Raw genomic sequence first — 14,686 nt, 5'->3', positions numbered from 1 at the left:
GTTAGCGGCGTTCTGTCTTTGTTAGTTTGGGTGGCTCTTCGGCGGCAAAATATCTGTGAGTGGTCTCCTTCTAAAATGCATGTTTTAATATTAGAAATACATACATGAAAAACATAATTTAATGGTTACGTTTTATGGAATGTTTTATAAGTAAATTGAATTTACATTATATGATATCATGCTTTACTGAGAATATTTTAGAATAACATACTTTATTGAACTATTGTTTTTTGTAGTATATATGATGAATGACTATATACTATTTATGACCATGTTTTTACACTTCATTATAGTATATATGATGGATGACTATATACTATGAATATGTTTTTGAGATATATGTATTATGCTTTGGAAAGATTATATTCAATGTTTTATGCGTATCTAGTGGTCACTGTTCTGGCTTAAGGCCTGGGGAGATATATGTAGATGGCTTCCGGCCGAAAGATATATGCATTGGCTTCGGGCCGAGAAATATAGTGCCTACGGGCAATTCAATATCACTACTTAGCACACTCTATATAATGTATGTTTTATGATGGTTTTATGGCATGCTAGGGTTTTCGGAAAACCTATTACATAGTATGCTATTAAGTTTTCATAAAACTTTGAGGGTTAGTATGTTGATGAATAATTGTTTCAGTATTATATGTATCAACTTGGTCCACTCATGTTTGTTTTGCGTCCGCTTAGGATTTAGAATCGAGGCGTACAATCCCGGCGTCAAGGCACTTCCGCATCGGCATATTCAAGTCCTCTCGGTGTAGGACCCATCCTTTTATTCATTCAATTTTACTTTATTCATTTTTAGTGTCTAGAATTAGTAGTATGCTTTGAACACGTTCCTCAATTGCATATTAATCATATTTAAATTTATAAGTCTCATTTATTTCTTGTTCTCATGCATTTTAATATGACTTCGTTACCTTCGGATGTCGGCCAGCACGTGCCTACCCTGATGTTTGGGAGAATATCAGAGTCGAACGTGTAACCGCCCATCTTTGAAAACTTTATATCAGAGATAGATGAAATAGTTTCTGTGAAAAATGACTTTGGCATATGAGAATCTCCATCTCGTAATCTGTCAATCCCTCCAATTCCACATAACTAGTGTCAGTACATCCTCGTGAACTTTATCATAACTAATAACACACTCATCACAAAAACTAACAGAAACTGTGATTAGACTCACATTCTTGCACTGTGATCACATAAAGCTGACTGCCGCATGTCAACTAAACGAATACAACCTCTTGAGCTGCTGTATGCAAGCAGATTACAATGAACGGGATGGAATTCAGCCGCTGTTAAGACCTCTGGATGCATCAGCATATATTTTCATTTGATAGATACGTTGGTAGAGCACAGGAATTGTTTTTTCAAAACTGAGTGAACACGTTGATCAGACATTGACACCCCTGTTGGTTAGTGTTCCATCAAAAATAAGGAACTACTGTCGAAAATTATGGAAGCAAAACCTAATGCCATGGCTAAATTGAAAGAGGGAGAACCGTTTAGAACTTTACAGAATCTGAAATTTTCTCAAAATTCAATTCTCTAAAAACACAGAAATTTTAATCTTCTTAACTCAAACATTCTAAATCGATTCCAAACCATCTTTCCCACAATTTTAACTTGTATCTTGATCGGTATCTTCCCACAAAACATATCATCATCCGAAAAAATATGAAATGTTTAGACGATATTAAGCATGTTCAACTGAATATACAATATAGGCGTTCATAGAAATTGTAAGATGTAAAGATAAAGGGTAGACTACCAGTAAGGTCCTCCATGAAAGCTATAACTCTACCTAAGAATACCAATCCTTGGTCCAATTTTTGGGTAATCTGGACACGATTGAAATTTCAGGCTGAGTTGTTGCACGCTCACGGTTAGGTTCTTGCATCTCCTCAAGCACCGTTGCGCGCTCCGGATCTTGGGACTCATGTCATGGATGTTCACAGGACCCTATGCTCGTGAACATCCAGGACCTGAGTCCCAAGATTCGGAGCCCGCAACGACGCTTGAGGAGATGCAAGAACTTGATCGTGAACCCGGACCTGAGTCCCAAGATTCGGAGCCCGCAACGACGCTTGAGGAGATGCAAGAACTTGATCGTGAACCCGGGCCGTGACGACTCAGCCTAAAATTTCAGTCGTGTGCCCATTACCCAAGAATCGGACCAAGGATTGGTATTCTTAGGCGGAGTTATAGCGTTCATGGAATCCTGGGATGCATTTGCACAGACTTATCCCCAACTGGCTGCCATGAAAGCCTTGTTGCTTCCGAAGCCCCTGGCGGTTAAGACCGTCATTGACTTCATACTTTTGGTCATAGCAGCTAGTTGGGAATAAGTATAAGTCTGTGTAAACAATCCCAGGATTCCTCCGCTCTCAAGTAACAAGGGACAAGTGGGAAGTTAATTTATAGGATAAAGATAAGTGTGTGAATCATATTATTTGTATGTTAGTCACTTTCAGTGTGAGATTTTTGTCATGCGTTGTATATGTACAGATGGCGTCGTTGTAAATATGTGTGAACAAAGTTATGGTCAATAAGTTCAAACAAGCTTATTAAACTACATACTACATGTGTTAAACTACATACTACATGTGTTTCTTATGCAATGACATTGTATTGTGATCACTTTCTGTTAAAATATTAATTTTGCTTCAGTATTTATGTGACGTGATGCTGTTCTCCAAATAAATAAAAAAGCAGCTACGCTCTCTGGGATCGAACACAAAACCTTGAGAGCGCCCTTATGATTAGGCCACGCAGTCCATACTAGTTCATAACCATTTTTTCAGACAATTGTTATTAATACTTCAAAAATCTTATTATACACTCCAAACTTTCTATATTAGAAAAGAAAAATACACTTATAAAGAATGTAGAATGAAAATTTTGGAATGCTAATAACACTTTCTTTCCTTTATTTTTATGCCTTAATTAATTTAGTAAACCCCAAACCCCCAACCCCCGCACGCCAACCCTGACACCACTGGTTTTAATCTCATCCTATACCGTCCATCCGTCCGTCCGTCAGATCCTCACCCACGGACCCCAAGCCAGCCACAACCGCTTCAATTTCTCCTTGCCATTATCGCACTGTTCGAGTCTTGCTCATCCAGAAAGTAAGTGCTGCGCTTAATTTTTTGTTTAATAACTTTTTTGTTTTATTTTTAGTATTTCAAATTACTTCATTATATATATTATTTTGAATCATTTTTCACGACTCATATATGTGGGCTGCATTTTCTACTGTTACACATCATCGCATAATATAATTTTTTTTTTTTTTTTACGGAAAGATTACATTGATTTGCAGCACTTATATTTACGGACTGTATTGATCGATTTTCATTTTGAGGAGTCATCTTTATGAGGTGAGTCAATTTCTTTGTCGAGTGGTATTTTAACATATATTTTATTGTCTAAAAAAAATAATGGATAAGTTTTTAATTTTTCTTTGGCTTTAAAAACAAAAAACATGTGACATTTTTTTATTGAGTCAAATCAGAAAACAAGTACATAGAGTACACAAGGGAGTACCTAATATGTATCCTTACTAAACTGAATTGCTACTTTCATTGGAGATAATTAATTTTATTCTGGTAGCATAGTAAATTTCAATTTTTTACCCCGTTGCTACCTTCGTTAGAAATGCGTAGTATGCATTTATGGTTGGGCTAAATCTTGGCTTTTTGTCATTTAAGGTGGGGAATTATTACAGATATGTACGTTGGTGAGAATTTTGATGGAGAATTAGGAAGCACAGGTAGGTGGGGAGATTTTAACTTAAATATCACTTTCATGGTTCTAGGGGAGGGTACTACATACGAACCAAAACGATAAGAATTGGCAGGTCTTGTTTTTGGAGTTTGGTCAGTCAAGGCTTATAGACCAGGCAGTGGAGTGGATTGAATGGACTCGAGCAACTTACATAGAACAAGTTTATTATGTGGCATTCTGATCCTATAACACAAATATATGTCACAGTAGCAATGAACTCGTTCATGCAGGGTCTCTTCCTCATAACCGGAGATAAAAATACAAATAAAAAACGCCATTAAAGTTTGGTAGGATTCCTAAAATGCTTAATCAACCAATATAAAAATCTAAGGCTGATCCATATAAAAAAAAAAAAAAACACCAAACAAACATTTAAGTTCAAATACTAAAATTGCATACGATTAAGTTCTTACCAAATGAAACGAAAATCCCAACAAGAAATAACAGAAACGAAATGTAACTTAGTTCTTGACCAAAACGGAAAAGAGAAACTAAATGTAAAATACTTGAAAGGCTTGAGTCGAACTTCTAATCTCGAGGACGAGATATAACATCTTTGTAGAATTCTTCCTGCAGAATCATCTCTTCCTTGTTCTCTTCCAGCTGCGTTTTGATCCTCTGCTTCAAAAGACGATTTTCATCTTGCAGCTTTTCGATCTTGTCACGAAGTATGGCATTAGTTTCCTCAGCATCTTTCCTGAGCCTCATTTCTTTCGGGAGCTTGTCCTTCAGCCGAATAACCTCTTCGCTGTCCAGACTCATCTGCCTTGTCGGCTTCAAAACCATCTCCTGGTAAGATTTTATATCGAATTTCAGCCCCGCTTTATCATCGCAGTGCTGGTTGAAAGTATCCAAGTCTCGCTTGGTTGGCAAGAAACCATAGAGCTGTCGGATAAGACCTGGACGAAACAAGACAGGATTGCGCTCCCACGCATCCCTACCAAATCCTTGTTCTGCAAAATGCCTGTGCAGCCGCTCTGCCTCAAAGTGTCCGATTGCCGAGGCCTCAAAAATCAACATGCTCATCCCACAATGTCCCTGCGGACCATATGAGTGTCGAGCCTTACTAGCATGGTAATCATCAAACAAATCAAGAAGCTCCTCGGTTCCCATGCCAATCCACTTGTCGTATTCATCCTGCAGTTTGAGTTTTGTGTTCATGATCAGCACCATCGGAGGCCAGATAACTTTGCGATTCTTTTCTTCATCCTTCAGAGCTGCCCATCTGCCGAATACTTGGCCCACAGGTGTAACAGTGGCTCCCTTGAGCTGCAACTCCGCATCTATAAGTTTCGCAAGCTCTCGATGGAGCTTCACCCGCTTGGCCGCTTTAGTTTCTGCATGCCTTTTCAGGGGCTGCATGCCATCGTACCAGTCAATTGCTCCAGGACCATTTTTGCACGCAGGGCAGTGCCACCGCCTGGCAGGATCAATAATCTCATCCACACTTAAACGATCAAACGTGTCCAAGAATTGTTTGAACCATTTACTCTTCTTTCGAGTTCCATGACTCTTTTCACTAGAGTCAGAGTCAAACTCGTCGCTGAAGAGATCATCATCCGAGTCGTCAAGATCACTCAGAGGATCAGAGTTGTCCTCGTCATCATAATCTTCAGCAACAGCAGCAGGAGGAACCACATTCTTGTCTTTCTTGCCAGCTCTAGATTGCCAATTCCATCCTTGGTCCAGCGGAGGGGGAATCACATTTTTCGGGGCCATAAAGTTGTCTCCAAAACCACCTGTGTTGTTATAGGGATGCCTTGCATTTCTTCCTCCAGCTGGTTTTTGAGAATGAGCAGCTTGTGAACCACCAGCACCACTGCGCGTGCCAGTTTTCGGAACCCCTTGGGGTGGCGGTCCCCAAGCCTTGTAACTAGAACTTTGAGGACCAAATATGCCGCCACTTCTGTTCTTGGATTTCTTGCCAATTACCTCCCATTCTCCATCGTCCTGTGCCGAGTCCAGGCCAATGTTTGCTACACCCTGACTCAACTGCTTTCCTTTCGGATTCCCGTCACCTCTTCTTGAACTCATCTTCGACAGCAACCCTCTCCCTTGACAAAGCCGGAAACCTGACCAGACACATATCCAGACATGCACGTAAGTACCCCTAAAGCCCGGCAAAATCTTGAGTGTAACCATGTCCTCTCTCTATAGGTAGAGGCTAAGCCAGAAATTTAATTAAGAGATGCACCTTGTAAAATTCAAAGCTTCTTTTTTGTGGTATCAATGCTAATCCGTATTAACAAAATATATGCAACTTAATAGGGTTGTACATGAGAGTGAATGATAACACAAAAAAGGCTTTTTAGCAAAAATAGTCTTTGAAATTATTATAACTCCTCACTTTGGTTCATGAGATTTAAAATTGATAGAAGTGGTACTTGAGATTGTCTTTTGTCAATCATTTTGGTTTTTCTGTGAAACATCTCATTTAAATTGAAGGAAACTACAAATTCAAGGAAAGGGGTTGATTTGACAAAAATACTCCCAATTTAACAAAGATTTCTCACAGAAGGCCCAAGATGATAGACGGTGGACAATCTCAGGACTACTTCTATCAACTTTATATGAGAAATCCAAATGAGGAGTTAGACCGATCTCAATGACTATTTTTGATAAAAAGAAAGGAAGAAGGAAACATAAGAACTCGTGAGAAATTTTGCAACTATTTTAACAAGATTATATCAACATTTCTCGAAGACAAAAAAATGTGGGAGGGCACACATGCCATCGCACGGCACATGTGCTTCCTCCACCCCATCACTATGGCACGTGATGACAGAGATAAAACGAGGGGTATATACAACCCGATTATACGTACAATCTCTGGTTATACAACCCGGTTACGCGTACAATCTCTGGTAAAATGCACATCATAAATCACACAATCTGACACACCTAGAAAAAAAAAGCTGTAAACTTGTATAGGAAATCTGAATGTAAACCCACAGAAACTCTGCATGCTTCATAAACTTCTGTAATAACCCAATTCATATATCAAAAGAACAAAAATTCCATAAAATCCCTAAAAAATCCATCAAAATTTCATCAAAATCCATTCAAAAAATGTATAAATTTTTTACTTGAACACAAACAACTACATAATGCCATGAAGAACAAATAAAAAATAATAAAAAGGGATGTACCTGAAGCCGAATGGGATGATGAAGAAGATGGTGGAGGAGCGCAGCGGGCCTGATTTTTGTTACGAGATGACTCCAACAGTTCACCAACCACCTCCTGAGACGAGAGTGATATAACCGGAAATCAATTTACTAAAGTGCTCACTCTTTTGCGTGACTATCTTTGTCTTCATTTGACACGCTTTCTTGTTTCTGATAAGCATCTCTTGAAACCTCGAGAAAAGCGTGCCTCGACTACTTTTTTTTTATATACTATGCCACGTCAAATAACCACGTAACAATGACGAATGACATGATGACACGTCGTATTAATTGCCAACAAGGAACAATGTCATGAGGCCACGTCGTCATTGATAGACATCATTGACAGATAATTTCTATTAGGACCTCGAGAATTTCGCCTGATGCGTGTGCTGTTAACCAGTGTGTAACGTAAGATTGACCACGTGATTGGGATGACAAGCAATATCTATTAGGATCTCAAAAAGTTCGCCAACTGTATGTATTATTAATCAGCGTGTAATGTCAAATTGACCATGTAATAAGAACCAATAACATAATACCATGTTGATCATCGATTCATAAATTGATGACTATAATTACCCCCGTTGTAGGTAGATTTTTTTCCCTAAATTGGAGAAAGTGATGCAGCTTATGTGCAACCTCGTCAAGTTGTAGACAATGTAACAAGGGCTAATGACATAATGTCACATTGTCGCCAATTGTCAATACCAATTAAGTAAGGAATTCATTATTCAGGTAAGTTAAAGTTGAAAGTTCTCACTTGTTAATGAAGAAAAATATTATTAAATCGTAGCGCTGATGAAACTAAAATCCACAAAAGTAAATGGCAACAATCAACATCGGAGCTACATTATGCCCATCACGTGCCCCGCTTCCCTTTTTTCTTTTATTTTTTTTGACAAACCTGCGACGGGCTGGGCTCATAAAAAGGGCTCATATAGTGAAAAAGACAAATACGAAGGCCAATTAAATTGAGCCCGCGAAACATGTTTGGCTGCCGAGAAAATAAGGAGGGAAAATTACCTGCCAACATTTTCAACCGCAGCAGAATGCTCACTCTGCAACTCAAAACTGCCGCACAGAAAAACCCAAAACCCAGTTTTCTATTTCCGTGTCGGAGCTTCACCACCTCACCTTCTCATCCCTCTCAAGACTCTCACTTGGCGAACCTGATTCTCAAATCCGACCCGCAAACCCTAACCCAGATTCTTCACAGCCCCCAAATCGATTGGACTTCCGATTTGGTCGACAAAACCCTGAAGAGGCTCTGGAATCATGGGCCCAAAGCCCTCCAGTTCTTCAGAATCCTCGACCACCATCCGAACTACACACACTCTTGCTCCTCCTTCGACCACGCTGTCGATATTGCCGGCCGCCTGCGCGACTACAAGTCCCTCTGGACCCTCGTGGCCCGAATGCGGGCCCGCAGGCTCGGCCCTGGGCCGAGGACTTTCTCTATCATCACAGAGAGGTATGTGGCTGCTGGTAAGCCTGATAGAGCCGTTAAGGTGTTCCTGTCAATGCATGAACATGGTTGTCCTCAGGATTTGAATTCGTTTAATACAATTCTTGACGTGCTTTGTAAAGCTAAGCGTGTCGAAAAGGCGTATAATTTGTTTAAGGTGTTTAGGGGCAGGTTTAAGGCTGATTGTGTTAGTTACAATATAATTGCGAACGGGTGGTGTTTGATTAAGCGAACCCCGAAAGCTTTGGAGCTTTTGGGGGAGATGGTGGAGAGGGGATTGGACCCGAGTTTAACGACGTTTAACATAATGCTTAAAGGATATTTTAGAGCTGGTCAGATTAAGGAAGCTTGGGAGTTCTTTTTGCAAATGAAGAAGAGGAAGTGTGAGATTGATGTTGTTACCTACACTACTTTGGTTCATGGGTTTGGTGTTGTCGGGGAGATTAAGAAAGCTCGAAAGGTTTTTGATGAGATGGTTGGGGAAGGGGTGCTTCCTTCGGTGGCAACTTACAATGCCTTGATTCAGGTTTTGTGTAAGAAAGATAGTGTGGAAAATGCTGTCGTGGTTTTTGAGGAGATGGTGAGCAAGGGTTATGTGCCTAATGTGACGACTTATAATGTATTGATTCGAGGGTTGTGTCACTCGGGAAACATGGATAGGGCGCTGGAGTTTATAGACAGAATGAAGGGGGATGAGTGTGAGCCAAATGTTCAGACATATAATGTTGTGATTCGGTACTTTTGTGATGCCGGAGAGATTGAGAAGGCGTTGAATGTGTTTGAGAAGATGGGTTGTGGTGATTGCTTGCCTAATTTGGACACGTACAATGTTTTGATCAGTGCCATGTTTGTGAGGAAGAAACCTGAAGACCTGTTAGTGGCAGGGAAGTTGTTGATTGAGATGGTTGATCGAGGATTTTTGCCGCGAAGGTTCACCTTCAATCGCGTTCTGGATGGGCTTTTATTAACAGGTAATCAAGCTTTTGCAAAAGAGATTTTGAGATTGCAGAGCAAATGTGGTCGTCTTCCCCGTCAAGTAAAATTGTGAATCATGTTGGAATTCAGATTGGCTCATGAATCATGTAGATTTGACTACATTCAAATCTTAACCCCAGCTACTACTGCTCCAAAGGGGTTTCTGTTCCTGTTGAAGTTTCAACACTTGATGTTCTCTTATCGCCATGTGTTGAAGGTCTACCGTTTGGAGGATCAGGTGGGCATTCTGGTGCACTATGATTGAAAGAAAGATTTTTTTTGCAGCCGACTTGAGGCTGTCACAGCAAGCAGTCAAATAAAACAGGACTGGCTCAAGAAGGACCGTCTCAGCATTTTGGTTGAAATGAAATATCACGGCGAGAGAAACTTAAATAAGAACAACAGACTCTGAACATGGCAATCATTCGCTTACCAAGAAAAGAAGAACGAGAAATAATGGCCATGATTGTCAATGGTTTCATGAGTTTCAAGCTTCAATTGATTCGTTCTGGCTTGTGTTGTGATCATGTAAACTGTATAAAGTGAAGAAATCGTGTAAACTTCAGCACATATCTTCTGTTGTCAAATTTGTAGTTCCATACGTTAGTCAAGTTGAAACCGTTGTATTTTCCTCGCCATTCTACTCAAATTGTATCGCTGCAGCTTCGAAGAAGCTGGTTTCTCGACTTTGTGAATCAATACGTTCAATTTAGATTTCCAGAAGTTTGTGTCGAGTAAGTTTAAGTTGCTTGTTGCGTTTTGGTATAAAACTACTGTGCGATACAAGTAGACAACGAGTTTATTTCAAAACCACTTTTTCCGTTGTTGAATGAAGCCCTAAGATCGAATCCCCTCTTGTATTTAGGGTAACGAAATTTTTTTATTTGTTCTTTTCAAAAAACACGCTTAAAAAATTTTCATTCGACGTGCTAGAAGGAAAATTTTGTATTTCCCGAAGGAGTAATTTTAATGTTTTACATGGGAGTAAAATTTGACTTGGGACAATACTTATCGAGAGGGAAATTGGGCAAGCTCAGCAAATTAGCAACCCCAACCCAAATATCGTGATGACAAAAAATAAAAAATGGAGGCAAAAGCCGGTAAATTTCCAATAGGATTCTCTCTGTATCATTTTGGTGAGAATCATAGGGATCTGTAAATTGTATCCGTTCATTGTACATCATGCGATCAGTTTTTATCAAATACTGTTTATGTTTATTTTTAAATAAAAATATTTAAAATAATTTATAGTCACACAATGTACAATGAATAGACATAATTTACGCATCTTCGAAATTCACGAAACCGACGAGGATCCGGACTCGGTAAATTTGGCTCCCATCTACGAAAAGACAGAAAAAACCTGAAACCATCAGATTTCGCGCTCATTCATCAAACATTTGAAAAAACTCGCCAATCTCTCCCCCCTCTCCACCCTCGTACTATTTCTTTCGCAGACTGCTACGCTCCACCGCGTCGGCGCTCACTCGCGCAGCCGCCCTTCAGATCCAAAACCCAAACAAACGCTCGCAAAGATTTGAAATTTGTAAACCCCCGCCTTTTGCTCCTCAACCCCCCTTTCCCCCTTCTTTCTTAACGGTCCTCTCTCTCTCGTCTTTCAGCACCTTCGCTTCCCTCCATTTTTTGTCTCAACCATGACGGCTCCTCCACCCCCATCTCCAGCCACAGAGCAACCCCCGGACCCGGCTTCAACAGGACCTTCCGCCAGAAACCACCGCTACAGCAGAAAGCAGAAGTCTCTAGGCCTCTTGTGCTCCAAGTACGTTCTCCCCTCCTCCTCCTCTCCCTCTCTCTCTGTCTGCAATTTTCTTGATTCTTTGATTTTCTCTCGCTCTAATTCTTCCTTTCTTTCTAATCGCGTAGTTTCATCGTCCTGTACAACCGTGACGGCGTGACTTCAATCGGCCTTGACGACGCGGCTTCGCGACTAGGTCTCGATCTTTCCCCAATCTCCGATCCCTTCGCACCTCATTGTATTCATTTCATCGGATCTAATGGTTTCTCGACTTTCAGGTGTTGAGAGGCGGAGGATCTACGATATTGTCAACGTCCTGGAGAGCGTTGGGGTCAGTTTCTCTCTTTCCTTTCTTGGTACTTTTGTTTCAATTTGTTTCGGTTTTTTGAATATCGATTTATTCATTAGGTTGATTTTAATTTCCAGGTTCTTGCTCGAAAGGCAAAGAACCAGTATTCTTGGAAAGGATTTAAGGCGATTCCTAATGCCCTGCAACAGCTAAGGGTATTTATCTCTCACAATTCATCATTGAGATTCAGATTGATCCAATGTTCTCCTTAATTTTGGTGTTCGTTTCTTGAATTTGTTTGAACTTAGTACTGATTTGGTGATTTTATTGTGTAATAGGAAGAGGGTCTGAGAGAGAATATTTGTAACTTTGACGGCAACGAAGATCCAAATGTAAGTCTTTTGGGGGGTTTTCTATATTGAGCTGTTCATCTCTTCAAAATAAGGTTTTTGAATCCAGAATTCTAAAATTTTCACTTTTTCTCGCAGGGTTATCAAATTTCAGACGACGAGGATGATGCAGAAAGATGTGGGAGTCAGCAGAATGAAAACAACAACCCTACTCTCAATCTTAAACCTATGAACCCAAAATCAGGTAAGCCTTGTTTTCGGTGTTTTCAATCTTGTTCGGTGCTTTGGGCTAAGTTATAGGGGGATATTCAATTACTTTGAATGGTAAGTTTGGTGATGTCCTAAAGACTCTTACTTTTTATTTGTTGTTAAGCAGATAATAGAAGGGAAAAGTCGCTGGCGCTTCTTACGCAGAATTTTGTGAAGCTCTTTGTGTGCTCAACTGTGAGTGAAATAATGGATAACAACTTGCTTATTTTATAAAACTGTGATTTGGGTTTAGCGTAAGTTTGGGCCATAATTGATTTTACTGCATGAACTTGTAGGTTGAAACGATTTCCCTTGATGAAGCTGCCAAATTACTGCTTGGAGATGCACACAATGCATCAATGATGAGAAGTAAGAAATTTACACTTGGTTTTCTTTATTCCTGATCATATGTTATAATGGAGCAGAAACTATTGACTAACTTTTGTTCAAAACTTGATAAAGCAGCAAAGGTAAGGCGGATTTATGATATTGCGAATGTTTTGTCGTCCATGAACCTCATTGAGAAGGTAAAAACACTAATTTGAATCCTCAATAGAAGAAAGAAATTAAACTTCCGAATTCAGAATTCAACTTTTGTTAACATGTAACATTATTTGGTCAAGATAAATGTTTTTCTTCTTATGCAAAAATGTGCAGACCCACACGTCAGACACGAGGAAGCCTGCATTTAAGTGGTTGGGATTGAGAGGAAAAGAGGAGGTTCCTCAGGAGACTAAGAAGAGAGCTTTTGGCACAGATATAACGAACGTCAGTTCTAAGAGGGGAAAGGTAGACTCTTCTATTGGTGGGAAGTTGGATGGGCAAAAACAGAAGGGCCTAGTAGGTCAGGCTGATAGGAGCAATTTGGAAGACTCCAAAGATGGTTCAAAGACCTATCAGTTCGGTCCTTTTGCTCCTGTCACTATTGCCAGAGCTGGGACTGAGAACACGAGGAAGGTTCATGACTGGGAGAAATTAACCTCTACTTATTGTCCTCAGTATCAAAACCAAGGTATCATCTTATGATTCATCATGCATTAGATTGAAAGAATTTGATTTTGAATAGTAAATATAGCTGTTCTTATCATTTACCATTTGCAATAGCGATCCATTTCTATAGGTTTGAATTCACATCAGGAAGCCAACTAAGGGATAAGAAACTTCATTAGTTTTGATACCCACAGACGATTGATGGACACACTTTTTTTTTTTTTTTTAATGATCTATGACTATCATCAGCCTTGGTGAACTTGTCTGTAGGACCAGGTGACAATAGTGGGAGAAAGAGGAGAGGTGGATAGAGAAAGAAACATGACCGGAGACTGACTAGATGTGGGAAGAACAGAACTGGATATCCAAACCCCATGTTGAAACAAAGCCAAGAGGACAATCGTACTAGCAATAGGAAAACGTCTTATAGCAGAAATCGAAATCAAAATTAAGCAGGCCTTACATGATTATTATTGTCTCCATTACTATTGGATGAAAATTTACTAAATCATGTGTCTTGCTTCACGTTGAAGCTTTGAAGGACCTGTTTTCTCATTATATGGAAGCATGGAAGACATGGTACTCCGAAGTTGCTGGGAAGAATCCAATCCAAATTTCTTGATGCTTCTCTGTTTGACCTGCGCTCATTGACTCAAGGAAATCACTTCAATTCAACTCTTGTTAACCCGGCAGAGAAGGGATGGCCCCTCCTAGTTGGATGCAAACTCTATGCACCATGTTTAGAACGGCTACCCTCAGGACTACTACATTTAACCGTCTTATTTCGACATTCTCACAGGATTCTTGTATTGGTTTCCTTTTGAATCGGTGGCTAGTTAGATATGTGCGTATGTTTTGTGTATTCGCTAGAAAAAATGGAGGGTGAATGATGTAAATTCATGTTTGGAATTGGAAAGTTGGGCCAATTATATATGACAGATTATTGTGTGCTCATTTCTAAAGTAAATTACAGTAAAACTTGCAACTATACATGCAAGTCATACAAAATGTTTGACGAACAAATGCATGAACTCAGAAAAAACCTCCACATATCTTCTCTTCTGATCTCTGGTCCCGGATCTCCCAATTAACATCGTATTTCATGTTATTTTGTAATGAGGAATTTCGCGTGCCCACACGTCCACAGATAGACATTCTCCACATTGTTAAGCCTTGATAGAACATTCGTACACCAGTCCGAGAACTCCCTGTTTTGCTGCAGACATTCCTGAATCTTTCTATTGTTCTTTCCCAGTTGAATGATTTTGTTGGATATACGCGTTATGTGTGCGATGTTCCCCATCCCGGGTGGGGATTTTCCCTCGGCAGCAACTGCTGGCTTGTCCGTAGATTCAGCTGGCGAAATAGTCGAGAACTCTGAAATTAACAAAATACAAGGCACACCATACTGCATACATTGTCTTTGATGGGATCACTCTAGTTGTAGTTTATATATTCTCTGAAACTGAAGGGCTCTTAAAAACTCGCAATTTTTATGCATACTGTAATTTTTATGCATATTGGAGAGATCTCGAAGCCGACGTACCTGGAGATCCGGACCACTCATTTTAAATTATGCGATCTTCGTTAGCACATTCAACTAACTCACCTCACACAAATCAAGGATTCGAATCTTTCTTTCTG

The 14,686-nt window shown here is 39.8% G+C and overlaps 3 protein-coding genes across 3 annotated transcripts; 2 read left to right on the top strand and 1 right to left on the bottom strand.

The window, feature by feature from the left end:
• Positions 1–4,326: 4,326 nt before the first annotated feature.
• Positions 4,327–5,940, bottom strand: LOC137712496 (protein SUPPRESSOR OF GENE SILENCING 3-like). Its single transcript, XM_068451569.1, has one exon. The coding sequence runs from the start codon at positions 5,938–5,940 to the stop codon at positions 4,327–4,329; it is 1,614 nt and encodes a 537-aa protein (XP_068307670.1).
• Positions 5,941–7,998: 2,058 nt separating this feature from the next.
• LOC137713803 (pentatricopeptide repeat-containing protein At1g74900, mitochondrial-like) lies at positions 7,999–10,127 on the top strand. Its single transcript, XM_068453160.1, has one exon. The coding sequence runs from the start codon at positions 8,018–8,020 to the stop codon at positions 9,479–9,481; it is 1,464 nt and encodes a 487-aa protein (XP_068309261.1). The 5' UTR covers positions 7,999–8,017; the 3' UTR covers positions 9,482–10,127.
• Positions 10,128–10,785: 658 nt separating this feature from the next.
• On the top strand, positions 10,786–13,961 carry LOC137713952 (E2F transcription factor-like E2FE). The gene is made up of 11 exons (XM_068453314.1): positions 10,786–11,188; positions 11,293–11,360; positions 11,443–11,495; positions 11,591–11,668; positions 11,792–11,845; positions 11,942–12,047; positions 12,180–12,247; positions 12,349–12,421; positions 12,518–12,579; positions 12,710–13,064; positions 13,576–13,961. Exons 1-11 carry the CDS (start codon positions 11,064–11,066, stop codon positions 13,662–13,664), a joined length of 1,131 nt encoding a protein of 376 aa, XP_068309415.1. The 5' UTR covers positions 10,786–11,063; the 3' UTR covers positions 13,665–13,961.
• Positions 13,962–14,686: the final 725 nt, after the last annotated feature.

Source organism: Pyrus communis, chromosome 13, assembly GCF_963583255.1.
Source record: "Pyrus communis chromosome 13, drPyrComm1.1, whole genome shotgun sequence".
Taxonomy (NCBI): domain Eukaryota; kingdom Viridiplantae; phylum Streptophyta; class Magnoliopsida; order Rosales; family Rosaceae; genus Pyrus; species Pyrus communis.
This window is presented reverse-complemented; position numbering and strand designations above follow the sequence as displayed.

Excerpts from the sequence above, each read along its gene's own strand:
- LOC137712496 (XM_068451569.1), bottom strand. The coding sequence starts at position 5,940 with ATGGTTACACTCAAGATTTTGCCGGGCTTTAGGGGTACTTACGTGCAT.
- LOC137713803 (XM_068453160.1), top strand. The coding sequence starts at position 8,018 with ATGCTCACTCTGCAACTCAAAACTGCCGCACAGAAAAACCCAAAACCC.
- LOC137713952 (XM_068453314.1), top strand. The coding sequence starts at position 11,064 with ATGACGGCTCCTCCACCCCCATCTCCAGCCACAGAGCAACCCCCGGAC. Across the intron at positions 11,496-11,590 it reads ACGTCCTGGAGAGCGTTGGG|GTTCTTGCTCGAAAGGCAAA; the intron begins GTCAGTTTCTCT and ends TTTAATTTCCAG. Across the intron at positions 13,065-13,575 it reads TCCTCAGTATCAAAACCAAG|CTTTGAAGGACCTGTTTTCT; the intron begins GTATCATCTTAT and ends TTCACGTTGAAG.